Source organism: Acinonyx jubatus, chromosome B1 (assembly GCF_027475565.1).
Source record: "Acinonyx jubatus isolate Ajub_Pintada_27869175 chromosome B1, VMU_Ajub_asm_v1.0, whole genome shotgun sequence".
In the NCBI taxonomy this organism is placed as follows: Eukaryota; Metazoa; Chordata; class Mammalia; order Carnivora; family Felidae; genus Acinonyx; species Acinonyx jubatus.
Window position 1 is genome coordinate 99,164,993 of NC_069382.1, and position 22,398 is coordinate 99,187,390.

At 36.5% G+C, this 22,398-nt stretch overlaps 1 protein-coding gene across 9 annotated transcripts in view; it reads right to left on the minus strand.

Moving 5' to 3' along the window:
* Positions 1 to 22,398, minus strand: part of AFG2A (AFG2 AAA ATPase homolog A) — a 365,578-nt gene that overhangs the window by 341,973 nt on the left and 1,207 nt on the right. For all 9 annotated transcript variants that reach the window (XR_008296147.1, XM_027063957.2, XM_015074610.3 and 6 more), the window contains exons 2-9: positions 18,522 to 18,643; positions 17,080 to 17,237; positions 13,455 to 13,513; positions 12,227 to 12,865; positions 11,151 to 11,280; positions 10,824 to 10,880; positions 8,027 to 8,150; positions 5,043 to 5,298 (exon numbers count right to left, since the gene is read on the minus strand). Coding sequence is in view for 8 of the 9 variants with exons in the window: in XM_027063957.2 (XP_026919758.1) it covers positions 5,043 to 5,298; positions 8,027 to 8,150; positions 10,824 to 10,880; positions 11,151 to 11,280; positions 12,227 to 12,865; positions 13,455 to 13,513; positions 17,080 to 17,237; positions 18,522 to 18,643 (1,545 nt within the window). In the remaining variant the exon portion in view is untranslated. The remainder of the gene's footprint in view (positions 1 to 5,042; positions 5,299 to 8,026; positions 8,151 to 10,823; positions 10,881 to 11,150; positions 11,281 to 12,226; positions 12,866 to 13,454; positions 13,514 to 17,079; positions 17,238 to 18,521; positions 18,644 to 22,398) is intronic.

Here is a 22,398-nt window from a genome sequence, read left to right on the forward strand (position 1 = left end):
TTATCCAGTTATTTAACCAGTTACAGAGAATCTCAAAAAGTCAGAGAGTTGGTGGATTAAGATCAGTGCTTCTCAAATGGCAGCCCTTGGACTCACAGCAATGATATCACCTACAACTTGATAGAAATGCAAATTCTTGGGTCCCACCTGGACCTAATGAACTAGTAGGATAGGGCCCAGAAGTGTGTTTTAACAAGCTCTACATATGATTCTTACACAGGTTTAAACTGGAGAACCACTGGCCTAAATGATTCAGAATACTCGCTCACAGGCAACTACAAAACTGGCTGCTTCAAAATCAGTTGGGAAACATAAATACTGGCTCCAGTTCTCTACTTCCCTTAATTAAATATGGAGACGGAATGTGTGTGTGTAGCTCCCCAGGTGAACCTGATGCATAATGAGGCTTAAGAACCAATGTCCTAAGTCAGCGGCTTTTAAAATGTAGTCCCCAGACCAACAGCATCAGCTGGGAACTTGTGAGAATTCACAGGCACTGGCCAGGACTGAATCAGAAACTCTGGGAGTGGGGCACACCCACCAAGGTTTTACTAAGTTCTCCAAGTGATATTGATATATAATAAAATCTGAGAACCTCTGCTCCAAGTGATCCGTCCTAAAGTGGGGACATATGAAATGTATATGGATTTCATGGAAAAGAATACATAATAGAAAGAGACAAAATTAACTATGTACTCATGAATACATCTCCTGGAGCTAGACTCTCTCACTATTCTCACAAATCTGGAAGTTAAAGTGCCTTACTTCCCAGCTATGCCAGTGGACATTCTCAAGCTGTCCACTTAAGCACAGTACAACTGGTGAATAATGAAAATGCCTCCTGAAAAGCACAGGTTTTAAATAAAATATAAAGTCCATAGCCAGAGCCACAGCTAAGAAAGCTTGTCAGTGGGAAGTCAAAAATGGACTGGAATTTTCAAGAAAATAGCAGCAGTTATTTAAGGATTCACAGAACACTTTGTTTACTGCTACTTATAAAGGTAGCAATAACCACATGGAGTTGTTTCCTCAGCACAGACAGAGATTTCTGAAGACAATAGAGGAGATGGGGAGATGAATCTCACAGGTGTTTAAAAACAAAACTGATTCAACTCTCAGGTTAATAAACATTTTTATTACTCAAGGGGAGTGGGGTGGTAATTAACTCTCTTTAAGTCTCCCAGCTTTCCATACTCTTATCAGATCAAATACTTACTGAGCACTTACTATGTACCAGCAATTATTAACACTACCTCCAAATATTAAGGTATTATCTTGATTCTTTTTTAAAAAAAACAGTGATTCTAGGGGGTACCTGGATAGCTCAGTCGGTTGGGCATCTGACTTCAGCTCAGGTCAAAATCTCACAATTCATGGGTTTGAGCCCCAGGTGAGGCTCTGTGCTGACAGCTCAGAGCCTGGAGCCTGCTTCGAATTCTGTGTCTCGCTCTCTCTCTGCCCCTCTCCCACTCATGCTCTGTCTCTCTCTCTCTCTCTCTCTCTCTCTCTCTCTCTCTCTCAAAAATAAACATTAAATAAATTTTTTTAAATAAAAACAGTGATTCTAACTTTGTGTATAATTCTTTTTTTTTAATTTTTTTTTAACCTGTATTTATTTTTGAGAGAGAGAGAGAGAGAGAGAGAGAGAGAGCATGAAAAGGAGAGGGAGGCACAGAATCCAAAGCAGGCTCCAGGGTCTGAGGTGCCAGCACAGAGCCTGATGCGGGGCTTGAACTCACAAATTGCAAGATCATGACCTGAGCCAAAGTCGGTCACTTAACTGACTGAGCCACCTGGTTGCCCCACTTTGTGTATAATTCTAAGGTCAATGTAATGATTGCAACTGCTTCTATTTGCCCAAGGAAACTACATGTTTGAAAAAAAAAAAAAAAAGTTCAAACTTCCCTAGGTAGTAGTCATTTTAAAAGACTGAAACCCATTCAAATTATTTTCTAATAACCTGTAAATTTAGGTAGGAGACAACATTAAGTGTTCAATTCTTTCTATTTATAACTAAGTAGTTCAAATTTACCATACAGCTGGGTTTATTCTTCCTATGCTCAATATACACGTTGTAATATATGGGAATACCCCTGGGTGTTCAATATGTGGGATACATTTACGCCTATTTTATAGCACTTGGAGTATAATTCTACTATTTTTAACGCTGAGTTTTAGAGCTGTTTTATCTTTCCTTCTGAGTTGTACTATTAGCCAAATTTATAATTTACTCATGCCAAATCCATAGTCAGAAATTATAAAATTGTTTCAATGAGAAAATACAGTTAACTTCACAACTGACCTTAGTCTGCTTTGTGTCATTATTTCTAAGAACACCATAGGAGAAAGCCCCAACTAATCACTTAAGTTTCAGTTATTCAGACAAACAGGTACAAAAGAGAAGACAATAAAGGGCAGAAAGGCCAGACAGATGTATGAAGAAAGTAGTTAATGAGGCCAGGCCATATTTAGTGAGTAACTTGGTTATTTCTTTATTATTTTCCCCCTTCCTTTTTCTAATCCTTCCTATCCTTTTGTTGGTCCACCCCCCCCCCCCGCCCCATTTCTTTCTTGTTTTCCCTTTTACCTAGGGGATGTCATATTTACAAGGGCACTTAGATACCATCTACCACAACCCCCTCAATCTACAAATGGGGAAAACTAAGACTCAGATAAGGCAAAGAACTTGACCAAAGTCTGTCCAACCCTCAAAATCCATTTTCTACTATATCCCCTGTCTCTTCAGAAAAACGCGTTGCAAAAACATTCTAGTACACTGTTCTTAAACCTTATTCTGCTAGGTAAGGAATGATGCTACATAACACAACATACACTAGTATTTAAGGCAGTATACACAAAACCACATATTTTCCCTACACTCTAATTATAATGCTAATCTTTTAAAAATTACTTTCTCATAAACCAATTCATGGCTAGATTGGAGGGAAAAAGATAAATTCAATACTTAACAATTTGAAATTACTATTAAGTCACATTAACATAAGTTAATATTTATTTACTGTTTGTATGTACCACATATGTCCCACATACATACATACATATGTACATAACTTCAGGTTGGAGGCCCCTCTCCATCCCACCTTCTGACCCTTTCACAACTTTTTCATTTAAATGTATGAAACCTACATTTCATTTAAATGTAACGTCAGAACTCTCAAATCTTCTTGTCATTTTCCTGAAGTTCTTGGGGGTACCACAGCCTACAAAAGCAGATGGTCCTATTTACATCTGTATGTATGTAAATTACATTATCACAATTCCCTTTAATGTCTCAGGACACAACTTAATTTTTGGACTATTCTAACTTGTGAAATTAAAACTTAAATCATATAACCACAGCATTCCTTTCCCCACAGGAGAAGTTACTACATTCTCCAAAGTTTTAGGAGTACATATACCACTGTGTTAAGTAGTTGTTCACAAATCCCTTTCCTTTATCATACTGTGTGTTTCTGGACAGCAAGAATCCCAGAACCTTCTAGAATGCATGAATGTATTAGAAAGTCAAAAAAAATGCTTGATAAAAGATACTGAAGAATGAATCCTCGTCGAGATGGGAAAGTCCAAAGCAATGCCTACATAGTAATTCAGACTCTTCATTATAACCTAATAGAATAAAGGAAGCAAAGTTATCCACACTGACACTTCTGCTTCTTGATCACTAGGGAATTCACTTCCATGACTACACCCACCATTTCTTGTGAAGCACAAGAAACTAGATAGAAAGGGATCTGTCCTAGACCATAATGTACCAAAAGAATGTTTAGTCTCCCCCAGTTGTGCATCCTCTATCATGGAAATTGTGACAATGATCAAATAGAATAAAAGCTGATTTTCTCCACCAAAAGTAAGATATTCAAGGACCCCTAAAAATCTCTTCCAAGTTTTCTTTTCCAACCTGTTTTGTTCTATATTCTCTTCCCTGCAATATTGAGCAAGATTAGAAAGATAAAAGGACTAATGGAAGGGTCTTAAAAGCCTAATACCTTAGATGTAAGTGTGAATCAATAATGTGAAAGTAAAAGTTACCATATTTCTATACTAAAACTCTAAAGTTCCAACTAAAAATTTAATTTCTTTCATTAGTATGTAAACGGGCTAAACTTTCTTTAAAACACCTTTTGAAAACGTTGGATCAGTCACAAACTGGAATGAGAGAGTACAACAAATGAAAAAATTCCTTCTAAAGTATAAAAGGACCTAGAAAACATATGCCCGCACAAGAAATGGGAATAAATTTAAGGAACCTAAGATTACTGGCACACCAGAGATGCCTTGAGGTATATGCCCAGCTTTTCGAGGTTACAAGAAAATAAACACAACCTCTTGAGACCAAAAAATAAACAAACAAAAGCAATAAAAAACTATTACATATTTTCTCAATATATTCTTATTTCAATACCTTATAAAAACTGCCCTGATTTGAATATTTTTCATAGTTAAAATTACTCTGAAAAATTACACAAATGTCAAAAGGTATTAAGGGCTTTCCAAGTAAATACAGTTATGCTATGGTGAAGTTCTTAGAGTCAAAGACTCAACTGATTAATAACAGCCCTTATACATTTTCAGACTTAAATATCACCATCACATACTCTGAGGCACAGAATTCCAGGTTTTGCTAAGTACTTTTTTGGCAATTCAAGAAATACAAAGCTTCACCATAAGGAAAATTTTGATCCTCCTGTAGGCACTTCTCCTAATTTTCACAGCACAATATCAATAAATATTGTCATCATCAAAACTGCCATTAATGCATCTGATACTGTGTGTGTGTGTGTACATGTGTACTTAGGAAAAGTATAAAAGGATGTATGCTGTAATAGTGGTTACCTTTAGAAGATTAAGCATGATTTTTATTTGTTTTCAACAGTTTTCTGACGTATCTAGTTTTCAATATATATATAATTAGAAATGATTACCTATTTCCATTAAGATATATGACATAAATTATCAGCATGTAAATAAACCAGCTTTATGAAGCCCATCAATACAGACTCACAGTAGCAAAGCACACTCACCTGCTTCATTACACAAAGCTTTCAAGTCTGCTCCAACGTACCCATGAGCACTATTTGCCAGCTGTAGCAGCTCAGCTTCAGTAAGCAAATGGGGTACAGTTCGAAGAAGTTTCTGGAGGATATCTAGCCGATTCTCAGCATTAGGAACTCCAATCTCAATCTCTTTATCAAATCGTCCAGGTCTTCGAAGTGCAGCATCTAAGGCATGAGGGCGATTTGTGGCCCCAAGGACCAACACTTGTCCTTCACTTCCTTCCTAACAAAATGAGAATAAATATCATTACTTTTAAAAGTAATAAACATATTGGCACTGGCTCTGTAGATCAGATGAATCTAACTGTCCAGGCTGCTAAGTCCTACCCGTTACACTTTTATTACTCATCCCATATCTTCCTAAGTTCAGCCTAAATACTCCCTCACCTAGAAAGTTTTCCAATAATTACCTTTCCAACTATAGTAAGTGATGTCTCTCCCATTTTTAGCATCTAAACTTCACCATCTTCATGAATGGAGGGGCAGGGAGAGAGGGAAACAGAATCCAAAGCAGGCTTCAGACTCTGAGCTGCCAGCACAGAGCCCAACACAGGGCTCAAACCTATGAACCATGAGATCATAACTGACCCGATGTCAGATGTTTAACCAACTGAGCCACCCAGGTGCCCCAGGAATGAAATTTAAAACAACAAATTATAAAAAACTAACATAATGATCAGCCACCTGTGAGGTTATCCAACACTCTATTCTGATGATACAGTGTAATACAAGTTTAACTGAAACGTGATTGAAAGTAAGAAAACTCAACCTGTTCAATTGTACTGGATGTGCCAACAGAAAATGCATGGATTACAATAAAATCTATGAATTATGAATCTAGAAGATAAATACAGGCCCTTAAGCATTTTCACACTAAAACATCAGTGTCAGATGCTTCCAGTCCTGCCCATAGACAAGAACACCAGTCCAGAGTAGACTTACCCTAGCAGCAGAGAAAGCAGAATGACATAGTAATTAAGATCCTCCAACACAAAGCCTTCCATCCGATTTTATACTTCCCAAAAACTCTTCTAATTATAATACAGCTCTCCATACATATTTGTCTTCAAGATGAAAAGATTCAACCATAAACAAAGATATCTGGTTGGCTTAATGATGATATTCTTATTAGAAATAGACAAAATGGCATCCCAGTTTATGTATGTCTCTCGTGAGTGTTGCTATTGTGAGTCAGTCCTCAGCCCTGCCACCTCCAACATACTAACATCACTGAACTCTCCAATTTTAAAGACGGAGAACCAAACCTGGGATGATCACACCTAGTTATTGCACCTAGACTGAGAACGAGGTGGTCATCCAGCTTCCTCCAGGTTCAACTCTTCTCTAATGTTACTCTTAAAATTGTAACGCATGTTAGCAAATAACAGACACTTAAAACCCAACCTTCACATTATTTTCACATGTTTAGTTTTTACCAACAAGTAGTAAAAACCAAAAAGTTCTAACAGTCCAGTTTTGCAATGTGCAAAAGGAGGACTTGGGACTACATGATTTCTAAAATTTCTTTTGGTTCTAACATGACTCTACAAAACGAGTTATTTATGTAAAAATCCTGCATAAGAAATGTATTCTGGTAAATGGCTGTCAGGAGTCTGAAAGAATTTTTCTTCATTCCTGCTTCTACATCTATGGATCTTCCTTTCACAAGCAGCACAGTCTTTATTAATTTGCAAGTGTATGCCCTATCAGAGAATCTATAGAGAGAATCTATAGATTCTATAGAATCTATCATGGGTAGCTTCTTTTTAAACCCTGCACAAACAGGGGCACCTGGGTGGCTCAGTTGGTTAAGCGTCTGACTCTTGGTTTCGGTTCAGAGCATGATCTCACAATCCGTGAGTTCAAGCCCCATGTCCAGCTCCACACTGAAAGCACAGAGCCCGCTTGGGGTTTTTCTCTCCCTCTCTCTGACCTCACCAGCTTGCGCTCTCTCCCTCTCTCTCTCTCTCTCTTGCGCTCTCTCTTCAAAAATAAATAAACATAAAAAAATTTTTTTAATTAAAAAAAATTTAAATGTTGCACATATTTTTCCATTATTCTTTATTTCCTTTCTACTGTCAAACTTAAAGCCCCAAAAGAATCAATTTGTACATGAGTATTCAAGACTTAATCATGAGATTTCTTAGTAAAATCCTCTAAAATATATCTAAATCTTCTTTACTGATTTTTGTTTCTGTTTTTTTATTTTATTAAAATAATTTTTCAATGTTAATTTATTTATTTATTTTTTTAATTTGTTTTAACATTTATTTATTTTTGAGACAGAGAGAGACAGAGCATGAATGGGGGAGGGTCAGAGAGAGAGGGAGACACAGAATCTGAAACAGGCTCCAGGCTCTGAGCCATCAGCACAGAGCCCGACGCGGGGTTGGAACTCATGAACCATGAGATCATGACCTGAGCCAAAGTCGGACACTCAACCGACTGAGCCACCCAGGCGCCCCTATGTTTATTTATTTTTGAAAAAGAAAGACAGAGCACGAGTGGGGGCAGGGCAGAGACGGAGAGGGAGACAGAATCCAAAACAGGCTCCAGGCTCTGAGCTATCAGCACAAAGCCCAACATAGGGCTTGAACACGTGACCAGTGAGATCATGACCTGAGCCAAAGTCACAGGCTTAACCGACTGAGCCACCCAGGCACCGCGCTTCCGGTTTTTAAGTTAATATCATTTATTATAAAAGAAATCCATCATTGTATATTATTTTATACGGTAAAAAAGACAGTGCAGGTATCCTATCCTAGAAGTTACTAAGATTTCTGCTGAAGAAAATTATTTTAGGGGTCTTTCCTCTAGTTTTTATGGCTAATATTTTTCCCTATCCTAGAATACCCCAAAACTCAGACATATTTGTTAGTTTTTGCTACTACATACATATTATTAAGAGGCAACCCTTTCCTACACAGAATCAATACTGGTGCTATACTTACTGAACCAATACCATCCATCAGTGTTAACAGTGATGCTACCACTCTTTTTTCCACTTCATTCTGAGCCCCTTCTCTTTTAGGACAAAGTGCATCCAGCTCATCAATAAAAATAATTGATGGGTGCCTGAAAAAAACAAGTAAAATGAATTCTTTAATATACATATGATTTTTAAATTTGATACAATCAATTCCAATTACAAAACTAAAAGGGAGTACTCTTAAATTCTTAACTGAAATGCACATGCAAAAGAATGAAACTTACACCATACACAAAAATAAATTCAAAAATGAATTAAAAACCTAAATGTGAGATGTGAAACCATAAAAACCCTAGGAGAGAGCACAGGCAGTAATTTCTCTGACATTGGCCAGAGAAGCATTTTTCTAGATATGTCTCCTAAGGCAAGGGGGAAAAAAAAAAAACTTATTGGGAATACATCAAAATAAAAAGCTTTTGCATAGCAAACTAAATAATTAACAAAACTAAAAGGCAATCCTACTAAATGGGAGAAGATACTTTCTATGACATATCCTATAAAGGGTTACTATCCAAAACATAAGAAGAACTGATATACCTCAACATCCAAAACACAAATAATCCAACTAAAAATGGGCAAAATACATGAACATACATTTCTCCAAAGAAGGTATACAGATTGCCGACACATAAAAGATGCTCAACGTTACTTATCATGAGGAAAATGCAAATCAAAACTACAATGAGATATCACCTCCCACTGGTCAGACTGGCTAAAATAAAAAACACAAGAAACAACAAGCGTTGGTGTGGATGTGGAGAAAAAGGAACCCTCATGCCTTATGCTGGTTGGAATGCAAACTGGTGCAGTCACTGTGGAGGTTCCTCAAAAAGTTAAAAACAGAACTACCCTACAATCCAGCAATCACACTACTGGGTATTTACCAAAAAAATACAAAAACACTCATTCAAAGGTATGTATGCACCCCTATGTTTATAGTAGCATTATTTACAATAGCCAAATTATGTAAGTAGCCCAAGTGTCCATCAATAAATGAGTGGATAAAGAAGATGTGGTATTAATACACAATGGAATATTATTCAGCCATAAAAAGAATGAGATCTTGCCATTTGCAATGACATGGATGGAGCTACAAAATATAATACTAAGTAAAATAAGTCAGTAAGAGAAAGACAAATACCATATTATTTCACTTACCCTTGAATTTAAGAAACAAAACAAATGAGCCAGGAAAAAAAAATAGAGTGAGAGAGGGTGAGAAAGAGGGAGACAAGCTAAAAAACAGACTTTTAAATATAGAGAACAACTGATGATTACCAGAGGGATGGGTGAAATAGGTGATGGGGATTAAGGAGGACAATCGTCCTGATGAGCAATGGGTGATATATGGAATTGCTGAATCACTATATTGTACATCTGAAACTAATATAATACTGCAAACTATACTGGAATTAAAATAAAAAACTAAAAAAAGGAAATTTAATGCATCAAATTTAGGGCTTTAATTAATAATATTAAGACAAAGGCAATAGGATGAAAAACCTTAGATTAATTGTTCTAACACATCTGAACTCAATAAAAAGAAGACTATTGAGAATAGTCTACTACTCATGAGTCTATGCCCAAACAGAAGTTGACTGCTAATGCCCAATAAATTGTTATGATTGCAACAATTCAGAAGATGAGGCCAGAGATGTCCCTTGAAGCAGGTGTAAATTCCAAGGAATAGGAATTCCAATAAACACTAAAAAAAGTCGGGGGGGGGGGGTGGTGCCTGAGGGCTCAGTCAGTTGAGCATCCAACTTCAGCTCAGGTCATGATCTCAAGGTTTGTGGGTTCAACCCCTGCATCAGGCTCTGTGCTGACAGCTCAGAGCCTGGAGCCTGCTTGGATTCTGTGTCTCCCTCACTCTCTGCCTGTCCCCGACTCGCAGTGTCTCTCTCAAAAATAAATAAACATTAAAAAAAGAAAGAAATTCCAAATGCTCACCCTCTCTTTTTTTTTTTTTTTAGCCTATTAAAAAAAGAACTCTCAAGATGATGAGTTCTCCCATAAAACGATGTGAATTCTCTCACAATAGAAAGCTTCAACTTCCAGGAACATAACAACAAAAACATACTACATAATAAGGTACACCACTGGTTCTCAAATTTTTAGTATTGGGACAACCAACTACTTTTTTCATCTGCTGTCTCTGGGAAAAAAAACTTTAAATATGAAAGTTCCTTTGACAAGAGTAGAATTATGGTAAGTTAAAAACCAAAACAGTGGTAGAGACAGCCTTATTACAAATAACATTACATTAGACCATGTTATAGACCACACTCTTACACTCATTGCAATGCAACAGGTAGCCTAAACTGAGGAATAATCAAAGCGAACTGTTTCTAAAGAGCAACATATTTGTCTCTTTGAAGCAAACTATAATAAAAAAAATTAAGCATAAAGGGCTACTATGATACAATCTACTAAGGCAACTAGATAAACTGGATATGCCTAAGTACTCTAGATATTCTAAAGAAAGAAAATCATACATTTGTATGCTCAAGCAAAATCACCTGACCTACCATCTGTTTTAATTCTCCTACTTTATGTAATTCAGTAACTCACTTATCAAACTTTCAAGACAATATTAGATAAAAATACATTAAATACAACTTCATTAGATTTACAATGATTGCTAGTGCTATCGGTATTATTTTTGTACTGTTCTTTCATGTTTCATAGAGTGTTAGTAAGTGTACTTTGATTACAATATCCTTGACTACTAATTACAAACATCTAAATGTAAAGAATACCGTAGAGTGGCTTCAGCAAATATCTGACGTAGCCTTGCTTCTGTCTCCCCATAGAATCTGTAACAAATAAAATACATTTAAGGACCAACTTTTAGTGTTTTTAAAGTTTCGTCTTTAAAAGTTCATCTGACTTTTCAAATATTTCCAGAATACTTAAAACTACTTTCAAAAATTATTTTCAAAACTTAATTTTTATACACAATTAAAAGCAAATTTAAAGTATTTCAACATATGAATATCCAGAAGGAATGCTATGCAGTCATTTTTTTGAAACACATTTAAGAAGTATTTAATAAAACTCTTTATTCTATTGAATTATGCACCTACTTGCTTATAATTTCAGGACCATTAATTACAGAAACATAGGCTCCGACTTCATTAGCAACAGCCCTAGCAATCATGGTCTTCCCAGTACCTGGAGGGCCATAGAGTAACACTCCTCTAGGTGGAGGAATTCCTAGAAGAAAAAGAAGACTGTATTCAACATTACTAAGTTTCTTGTGTTATCATATGATTGCAAACATGAGTTGTAAATTTACCTTGTATCACAAAACTAAAGTAAGAGTCAGACCTTCTGACCCTGCCCCTTCCCCTCAAAATGTACTAACTGGCCCAAACACTGATCTCCAGAAATTATTTTTTCTCTCTCAGTAGACCCAACCAGGCCAGGCACACTGGTGAAAAACTGGCTGGACGTCCACAAAATTGCTATGTCCCATCCCACACAGCACAGTTCAATAATCAGAACACAAAGCTCAGACAAGAACAAGGACATCCAAAACAAGCCACCAATCTTAATTTTCATCCAACTAGCCAACTTAGACTATATAAAGATTACTAGCAAAATGTCGATCCAAGGGTTCATTCCATATTTATATATAGACTCATGAAAAAGGAAAAGGCAGAGAAAGAGATGGTAGGCATCAAATACATGCAGAGGATCTGGGCAATTACCATACAGAGGAATCCCTGAGTTTCCTAGGAGCCAATCACTCCCTTAACCACTTGCTTAAATGCAAATAGATCTGCACACAGCTACATTTCCTAACAAAGAAATTTTACCCAACATATTTGAATGTTTGGTTTACTTCTTTGGTCATTGCAGCTCATCTAGAATGACAAGATACCCATTCTAGATCAAATACAAACAATTGTGGAAGTATGCAATTAGAAGATACAAGGCTGCAGCTAACTCACATTACAATCTAAAGAGATAAAGCATGAAAAAAAAAGCTCACAGTTTAACCGGCATCTCCCAAAGCAACTCACACCTCCTACCATACCTACTACTCAGGAAAAAAAAAACAAGAAAAGAAAGTGAACAATTATTTAAATGGAATTAGCCAACTGCTTTTTAGTTCGAATTTAATACTTCTGGGTGCAATACACTGAAGGAATCATACCGTAACTCTTGAAAAGTTCAGGCTGCTTGAGAGGCAATTCAATTATTTCTCTAATTGTTTTCAGCTGACTATGTAAGCCTCCTATCATGTCATAAGTTACTTTGAATTGGTTGTCTTGCTCTTCTGAATTTGTACAAATCTTTGTAAAATTCACTCTCGTTGTTGAAGAAATAAAATAAAAAGTATCAGTGTTGTGCTTTGTTCCCACATAGGCTGACTTTAGCAATCTCTCTTCATTAACAAGTTGCTCATTTCCTCCTTTGGCCAATTCAAAACTACATTTAAGTCCTGTGATCTCTGCTAGTTCAAGTCCACTGTTGTCCCTAGGAATCTGTGTAACATCTGAAAAAATGTCACTAGCTTCTTTTATCATTCTGTCATCTACTGGTTTGCAAGGAGTACTGCTTGATGTTGGATCCCGAGGCTCTTCCAGATCTAACTGGCTCAGCTGTAAGGCTACATCCAGGGTACTGGTGTCTATGTTGGACTGTTCACAGGCCATTCCTTGAGCATCAGTGTCATTCTGAGGCCTTCTCAATATCATGCCATCTGTCCCTTTCACTCTCAACACTTGCAACTTGCATGGTCGTCCATAGAATGTACAATACAAAAAGTTGCCTGGTAAAACAATCTTGCCATCTAGAAAATAATTTTTAAAAAATATATGTTAGCGTAACTTTTACCCATTTAATGTTTAAATAGCAGTTTATTCCATCTATTAATAAAACTACTGAAAGACTAATCATATTAATAATTGCCATAAAAAAGAGACAACTTAATATTCCCATTTGATAGAGCACTATCTAGAGACAGAAGGACAAGATAACTCTTTACAATCTTCCACACTCAATACATCTAGAATCCTATCAACTCATCAACACATAGCCAGGCATTCCATATCTAATAATAAACTCCCCTAAAATAGCACACCTGCCTGATACTCCAAGGTAACATTTCTCATAGGAAAGACCAAGAGCTCAAGGGTTAAAAGTCTCAGTTCTAACACTGACTTTGTCCGTAGACAAATCATGTATTCTCTCCACTGCTCAACTACCAATCAATTGAGAAAAATATCCCTATCTCTAAAGGACATTAATTCATTGAGAAGAACATTCTCCACACTGTTGAAGATAACTATGATCTATATAAGACTTCAAAGACACATTACTTTATTTACTGCTACCTTGCTTCTTACAATTTAAAAAACTATTTAAAATACGTCTCTCACCTAGTTTTCTCAGAAGACAACCAGTCAGTTGTTCTTCATTAATATCCACATTTTGGTCACTATAAAGGGCAGGGGAAATAGAAATCAGCATCAAGTACACCAGAAACTAAAACGTAATATAAAATTACATATACATAGTTGTAATGCAGACCTAGTCACCTGGAAATGGTTTATACAATACTGGAATGATTTATGCTTTTCAGATATTTCTTATAGCCATGAAAAGATGATTTGCAACTTGGTGTCCTAATGACCTAAATCAATGTTCTTCAAAATATAGAGTACTATCCATTAGTGGATCATGAAATCATTTCAGTCAATCTCATCCAGCATTTTTTTACTAGAATACAAAATGTCAAAAGTACATCACACATAGAAAGGGTAAATACTGCTTAGAAAAGCATTACTTTCTTATACATACATTCATACACATCTATATACTCATGTATACAGGTACACACGTGAGTACATGCGTGCACCATATTTGTGGATGTATACATATACTAGATCACAATGAAATGTATTTTTCATTGTGTGTCATAGCCAACATTTGAAAAACACTGATCTAAATTAACCATCCCTTTTCTGAAATTGCCTAGCTTGGAGAAAGGCTTTTACTCATAGATTACTTCACTTCCGTTCTATAATTTAGAATTTATCTTTCTGGAAAATTAAGTCCTTATAGGACATTACCTGAAGAGGTACAAATAAGAAAAAGGGAGAGTAATGGTCTAATGGAATTTTATTCTGGAGAAAGGGCATGCCTACAGAAAAATGAGAACCCTTTCTTCCAGCTAATGATTGTTTTTCAGAAAGGTTGCTTGAGTATAGGAAGTAGGTACATCTAAAAATCTTGTGAAGAAACATGTTCTTGGGCAGTTCTCAGAATAGGTGCATTTTTCCTTATTCCCCACATGTAAGTAGCCCATACCAGCAGAGGAGGCTACGGTTGTGAGGTTGTCCAGAGATCGGTGGAAAAGTGATAGTTTAGCTCAAGAAGAGGTATATTAGCAGACCCATCTGGTCCAGATCTAAGCCTTGTTCTCCAATCAGTTTATCAGCAACAAACGAAACCAATACTGTCAACTTCATTATTTGCAGATTCACCCACCTGCTACAATTTATTTGTAACCCCAAAATCAATACTAAAAGAGCTTGCCTAGTTATTTAAGGACATGTGTAGAGCAGGCAAAACGATGGAGTCACTAAACACTTTCCTAGCTGAGGTTGAAAAAGAACTCTTGTTTTCATTCTTCCAGAGACAACAAGAAGATGGCAGAGATGGTAGGAGGCAGTGCAGTGTACAGCAGAAAGTGCAGCTCGTGGGTGAGCTGGAGATTTGAATCCTAACTGGTATCTGTCAGTGAGGTGGCCTCCGGCAAGTCACTCAACATTTCTGAACTACCACTTCTCTTTTATAAAATAAAGAAGTGAAAATCTATCAGAATGAGTTGTCTTGGGATTATAATGTATGGTGATATGTATATGTATATATTTATACTAAATATGCACTAAATATAGTAACGTTATTAGCATATGCTATTATATATAACATACGTTAAATATTTAAACATAAATATGTAACATTAAATATAAATATATACATACATTGCTAATGCAGTACTCACAGCAACTTTATAGAACATACTTAGCACTAAGAATGAGAATCGACTGTGTATTCTTATAGAGAGAAAAAAAGAACAAGGGGGAAATTTCAAATCAAATGTATATATAAACTACACGGGAAATTGTATCTCCTTAAATGCTTAAATTCACTTCTGTTTATAGAACTCTGAAACCAGCTACATTTAAATCATTTCTATTTATTAAACTCTGAATAGAAGATATTCACAAACGAGTATAAGAATGGTAAAAATACTAAGTTTTGCTTTTAAAAAATGAATAGGTGCAGATAAAATTACTTCCACTAGAAGGAGCTCTAACCTTACTAATAAAATTTTTCAGAAGCAAACGAAGGGTATGATCCACAGATTAAAATTACTGATTTATCTTACTTGAAATTAAGTTTCTTGTCTAAGCTCTGCTGCCACATTTAAAACACAAGATTTTTTAATAAAATTGTAAAAACGAAGCTGCCATTTAAACACATACAGTCCCTGTATAGTAGGTTATCGTCATCACCTAAGACTGCTGCGCCCTCAAGAGGTCACACTAGCTAGATCATCAAAAATCCAATCAACTGATGCCTGCAACCTGCAGCACTGTCTCAAAACACTCTAAAGATAAATACCATTTAATCTGTGTAGAACTACTACCTAACCCATAAAATAATGGGTAAGTTACTTCTCACCCAGGCCATTAACTCATCTTTTAAAAAAAAATTTTTTTTAATGTTTGTTTATTTCTGAGACAGAGACAAAGCGTGAGAGGGGGAAGGACAGAGAGAGAGGGAGACAGAATCAGAAGCAGGCTCCAGGCTCTGAGCTGTCAGCACAGAGCCCGATGCAGGGCTCGAACTCACAAACCGTGAGATCATGACCTGAGCCAAAGTCTGTCGCTCAACCCACTGAGCCACCCAGGCTCCCCTCCTCATCTTTAATAATGGGATAAATATGGGCACCTTGTAGGATGTTCAGAGTATTAAATGAGAGAAGAAAAGGTGTGTATGCATGTGTGTGCTAGTACACAGCTGGTGCACAACACATGCTGAGTTTTCCTTTCCCCTCTTCCTTTTATTTTACTGTTTGCTAAAATATTATTAAGTTCTCTGAAAAATGTTTCCTGGTTTATAAGAAAAAAAAATATGCTAATGCTCAAGCTTGAAATCTACAAAACTATCAAAAGAGAAGAAAACATTTTAAAATCAAACTAATGACTGGAAAATGTTTTGTGATTCTTGCAAACAGAATATCCAAGACGACTGGTGATATACTTTAACTGCATTGATAAGGTGATTCAAACAATTAGTCTTTGATGAGGGACTTTCAAAATCTAATAAATATAACTGTTTTATTAGATTGCATAATCAATGAGTTAAAATATATAATCAGGTACTTTGCTTGAACAGTCTTGATTAAAACTTATTTCTTGCCTATTCACGGTAATCTACTCCCTCCTTTACAACATCTCTGATTACACTGCGATCCAAGATGAAAACTACTGTGGAACATACATCGGTAATTCCTCTCACCAAAAAAATCAGGGCAGACTCTAATCACACTGCAATACAGTCTCTAGTCCATACATTACGTAGCACTCATCTAGCTTGTACTGTCTAATACAGTAGAACACTAGCCACTCGCCACGTGTGGCTATCGAGCACTTAAATGTGGTTAGTCCAAATTGAGGTGTGCTGGCAAGTTTAACATACACAGTGGATTTTTTAAGACTTAGTTTGAAAAACAGAATGGAAAATAACTTATTAACATTTTTTATAGTTATTACAAGTTAAAATAAAATTTTACAATTGGTGTAATACTAAATATTAATATTGAAATAATGACTAACTTACATATTAAATGAAATATTTCACCAACTTGATTTTCCTTCTTAAAAGTGGCTACCAGAAAATGCAAAATTATATATGTGGTTCACATTTGTGATTCTTGTTCTATTTCTGCTGGGCAGCACTCATTTAGATTGTCACCAAAGAAAAGCACCAAACCTGAGTGTCACATCCATTTCCTCAGCCTGAAGCACAGCACCCAATAGAGGCTGGACTTGAATGGCATCACCAACGCTCACGCCCACATTCTTTTGCGCCATTTCACTCAGGCCAACCTTGCCTCCAGGAAATCCTGCCACAGGCCAGGCCGTATAGACCTGCCCAGAACACAGGAAATAAAAATATGAGAAAATAAATATTCATAGAAAATCATTAATTTATAAGGCAGAAAACTAAGCACAACTAAGTATATGGATCTGCAAAACACAGTCCTCACCCCCAAAGGACTTAGAATCTGACACAAGTTACAAAAAACTTTATTTATTTATTTACTTACTTATTTACTTATTTTTGAGAGAGAGAGAGAGCACAAGTAGGGAAGGGGCAGGGAGAGAGGGGAGCAGAAGATCAGAAGCGGGTTCTGTGCTGACAGCAGCGAGCTCAATGCAGGGCTCAAACTCACGAGCTGTGAGATCATGACCTGAGCCAAAGTCAGATGCTCAACCAACTGAGCCACCCACGTGCCCCCAAAAAACTTTTTAAATAAGTACTTAATTATGTCTTTTTGTGAAGATTAGGAATGATACCACGGTGAAATCGGTAGAAGATTTGAAAGGTAATTTACAAAAAAGAGACAAAGGCATTAACATGCAATAAGAAAATGGGAAAAAATACTAAAGACAAGCTAACTGTAAGCCTGGCACATAAACTTCATCCAGGAAGTAGTGACAGAGCTGGCACAAGAGCTTCATGGGAACCTGGATCTCATTAGACTTAAATGTTAATGAAGAGAAGTGAAGATTTCCAGCTCCAGATAGTGGTCTGAGCTCACATATTTATAGTCTCCACAAAACACAGTGAAGAACTTTTTTTCTTTTTCTTTTTTAAGAATAATGAAAAGAATGAGAACTGTGCCATCAGCACCTAATAGATTTCAAATCATTTTCAGAGGACGCCACTGGATGAGAGAACACTGACTAATCAAGCAGCAGAAGACATAGCAGAGGCAGAGGCCGGCAGCAGGAAAGACCAACCTGGCAAAAATGATCCAGGAAGCCTGGGTTTCAAGCCTCAAATATAATGAATAACAATAAGAACAAACAGCTGAAAACAGGAAAAGTAATCACATATTTGTGATGACACTCATATTTGAGAGGACACTCATACTCCCAAACAACATTTCTATGAAGAAATACAATTAACAAACTGGAGGAGACAGGGCTGCCAGTGTGTGTCACCACCTTGGGAGAAAAGGCCTCTGTCTATATTATGACATTTAGAGGCTACTATTGCCAGGGTAGTCATAGATATCAAAGGAAGGAAAAGTTTATACAGATGTGAGGGTCATTTAAAATATAGTTTTTCATTTATTACTTTGTTGAAAACTAAAATAAAAAATGTCACAAATCTTTCTAAACTAAGGAAATGAAAAACACTCTTACCTCTTGTTTTCCATCCAAACTGGTAAGCAACACTGGTCGACCTATACATATATTTGCAGATTTCATAGTGTTGAGTCCAAGTTGAACAAGGGAATTTTGGAATGTTTTAGGAACTCTGTCATCTACCAAAAAGGGGAAGAAAATTATTTTCATACTATTTTATAACTACTGAAATTAAAGCCTGCTTTCTGTTGGGAGTAAATTAAAATCTTCTAGCCACATAACCAAATGAATGCACTTACCATACTCTGGAGAAACCACAGTTCCAATCCTCTTTATTTTAACGAAAATACTTAAAACCAAACCTTTCTAAGGGTCCACTGACTGACAGTTTGAGTGCTAACTAAAAGAGGATGTCTTATGGGGTAGGTATTAGTTTCCATCTTTTAAGAAATATGATCTCTAACTTTTTTAAGAACTGCACATGCCTGCAACAAGGCTTTTCATACTTGCATAGCGACCTTTGTACTACAGATTCTAAGTCGAGTTGGCTACTAATATTCAAAGACTTGAGCTGGGGAACTGGCATTTGGTTCTGGAGGGTTAAGTTACATTTCCACTTCTGATCCACATGATAGCAATTCAAGAGTTTTCTTTTCTAATCCCAGGAACATATGGATAAAATAGGAACACAGGTCTTATTCCTTAGGCAAGTACACACTGACCAAAATGACCATTCTGTGTTTTCAACTTTGGCCAAGGACAGGGACCAGAATTCAGCCCAGCTGATGACACTTCTGAAAATGATGTGCTGATATGTCCACCCCCAGCCAACCACCTCCTCAAGTACACATTTGGTCCTTCTTTTGATTCTTTCAGCACCCTATGCTGTCAGATATTAGCATTTATCATCATAATATACATTTGTTTTTCAGTCTGACTTTCTCCTAAACCCTGTGCTGCTTTGGCAGGAATTGGGTCAAATTCATCTTTGTATCTCCAATGCCTAGGAGTGCCAAATATAGCAGTCGCATAATAAACATCCATGAAATCAGTGAACATACTAGATGGCTACACAGCATTTTACTTTTCAGCACAAAATCAATGAAACGCTTACGAAATTTTACTTTGTCACAACTTTGTTACAAACTTTATTATTAGACACATAGACCATAATCATAATTCTCTAATATTGGTGTTCCTTAATAATCAAAAAAAGGATACTTTGAGTTTAAAAGGAACTAAGTCAATAAAAATAAAATCATGAGGTGTATCTAATCTAATTATTTTTTGCCACTACAAAATAACTACACAACACACTTATTTTCTGTCATCAGCTGAGAAAAACAAAGCATCTCACAGAGCTAAGATTAACAGTACTGAACACTTTATAAAATAAGCATATTTCACAATATGAGGCTGAAAAGAAATTCAACTTTCCTACGAGCATCAGGTCTCTTAACATAGTTTACTCATCAATAACACCAAAGAATCCTTTTGATGACTTAATAATGTTCACTTTTCTGCCACTTCTGTCTTTCTAAACCTCAATAAATTACCCTTTCCTCTTAAAATCTCTAAAAATTACCTCCCAGGTATATCCAGTCCTTGGCAAGACTATAGGTTTTCTTCTTCCTTCCATCCTATCCTGCACATTCACCATGCACCAGAATTTGACAAATCACAGGCTTCTCTAAATACTCCACTTCCTCCTTATCACCAATGAAGATCATGTTCAAACTCTCATTCACTGGCCTTATTTCCTAATACATCTCCACACATTCTCTTACAGTCCTCATTCCTCCAATACCATACTTTAAAAATACACCTCAACATCCACTTTCCCTATTAACTATACATTATTGAGCACTTTATGTGCCAAATTAACTAACGAGACAGTAAAGGTCATTTCAAACAACCATCCACTCTTCATTTGTTCTTTCAGCAAACATTTGCTATGTGCCTACAACATGGCAGATAATACGTTAGGCACTAGGAATACAAAGTGAACAAAAGCAGACAGTCCTTGGCCTCTCAGAGCTTATGATCCAATAGGATGAGGGAGTTGTTAAACAATCACTGAATAATTCTGTAGTTGTAAACTAAGATTAATACAATGAAAGAATGACCAAGAGGGCCAGGAGAGCCTATAAAGTGGAATCTAATTGGGAAGAACCAGAGAATGCTTCTCCAAGGAAATAATGTTGAAATTCAGATCTGAAGGAAGAAGAGGAATTAACTAAATGAAGAGGGAATAAAGAGAATTCCTGACAAAGAGAACAGCTTGTACAGAAAAGTACTGGACAGAAGGAAGAATTATATACCTGAGTACACGCAGAATGGCAGGAGACAAGAAGGGGGCCATGTAAGGAAGGTCAAGACCTCCCAGGGAAGTAGGCTGATAGGAAGCTGCTGGGCTCCTGACAGCAACTGAAGATCACTTAGGGGTGAAAAGCAAACTCATGACAAGATGTTCGTTTTTAAAGATCATTCTGGCTGCACAGTGGGGGGAAAAAAACGGGGAGTGGCTAGTGCAGTAGTCCAAGTGACAGATGATGGTGTTTGAGATCAAGGTAGAAACAGTGGTAATAAAGAAGAGGAATGTAGGTGATAAACAGAACTTGGTAGTGGACTGGATATGTGAGATCTGTGAAAGAGATGCCATGGATGACCCCTAGGATTCTGAATTTTACAATGGAAAATTGAACAGGTCCTGAGTTTGTTTTGTTGTGAAAATATGCGTTTATGAGGTCAGTCTTTAAGTACCTTTGAAAAATCCAAGAGAAGAGGTATAGCGCAATGCTATACAAAGTGTGATCAGCAAACTATTTGTTACCAGTTCATGAAAGGATAAATACAGAAAACAAGGGTTTACTTAGAAGCTTTTATTACAATTGGACAGACTAATCACATATCTGTTGAATCTAATAAAAATTTCTATTTTTAAATTTATTTTCCTAGTAATTTCTTTTTATTATATTTACAACAGCACTAAGCTTTACATATGATATTTTAAAAACTTCCTTACAAAGTTTTAGTATTGGTCTAGAAGACAACTGAACAAAGACTCAGAAATAGTATATTTTACAAATATAATTACAAAAATGATGAGGGTATAGATGGAAAACTATGGACACTGGATGAGCTTGCCCAAGAAAAATTTGTACAGAGAAAAAAAGGGTTTCAGGACTAAAAAACTGAAGAACTGAAACATCTGGCAGCCAAGTAGAAGATTAGCCTGCAAAGGAAAGTGAAAAACTATGTACCAACAAAAGGACAGAGAAAAACTAGGAACATTTAATGACACATAAGTCAAAAATTAAACTATTTTTAGAAAAAGGAAATGGTAGACAACACCAAAAGTTGCTGAGAGGTCAAGTAAGGGAAGTAATGAAAAGCTGTCCATTGTATTTACCAACATGGATATGATCAGTGACCATGGCAGGGACAGTTTCCATGGAATGATGGAATGGATACCAAAAGAGAAATAGGCTAATTAGGAGGTAAGAAATGAGGAGATAGAGACTACTCCATTAAAGAAATTTGGCATGAGGGGCGCTTAGCTGGCTCAGTCAGTAAAGCATGCAATTCTTAATCTCCACGTTGTAAGATACAGTTCCATGTTGGGTGAAGGGATTATTTAAAAACCAAATCTTAAGGGGCACCTGGGTGGGTCAGTCAGTTAAGTATCTGACACTTGATTTCAGCTCAGGTCATGATCTCACAGTTGGTGGGTTCAAGCCCCACCTCGGGCTCTGTGCACGCAGTACAGACCTGCTTGGGATTCTCTCCGTCCCTCTCTCTCTGCCTGTTCCCCCCCCCACACACTCTCTATCTCAAAAATAAGTAAACTTTTTTTTTTTTAAAGCAAATCTTAAAAAAAAAAAATGGCAATGAAAGGATGGACAGAGAGAGAGGGTGGTGATAAGAAGAAAAT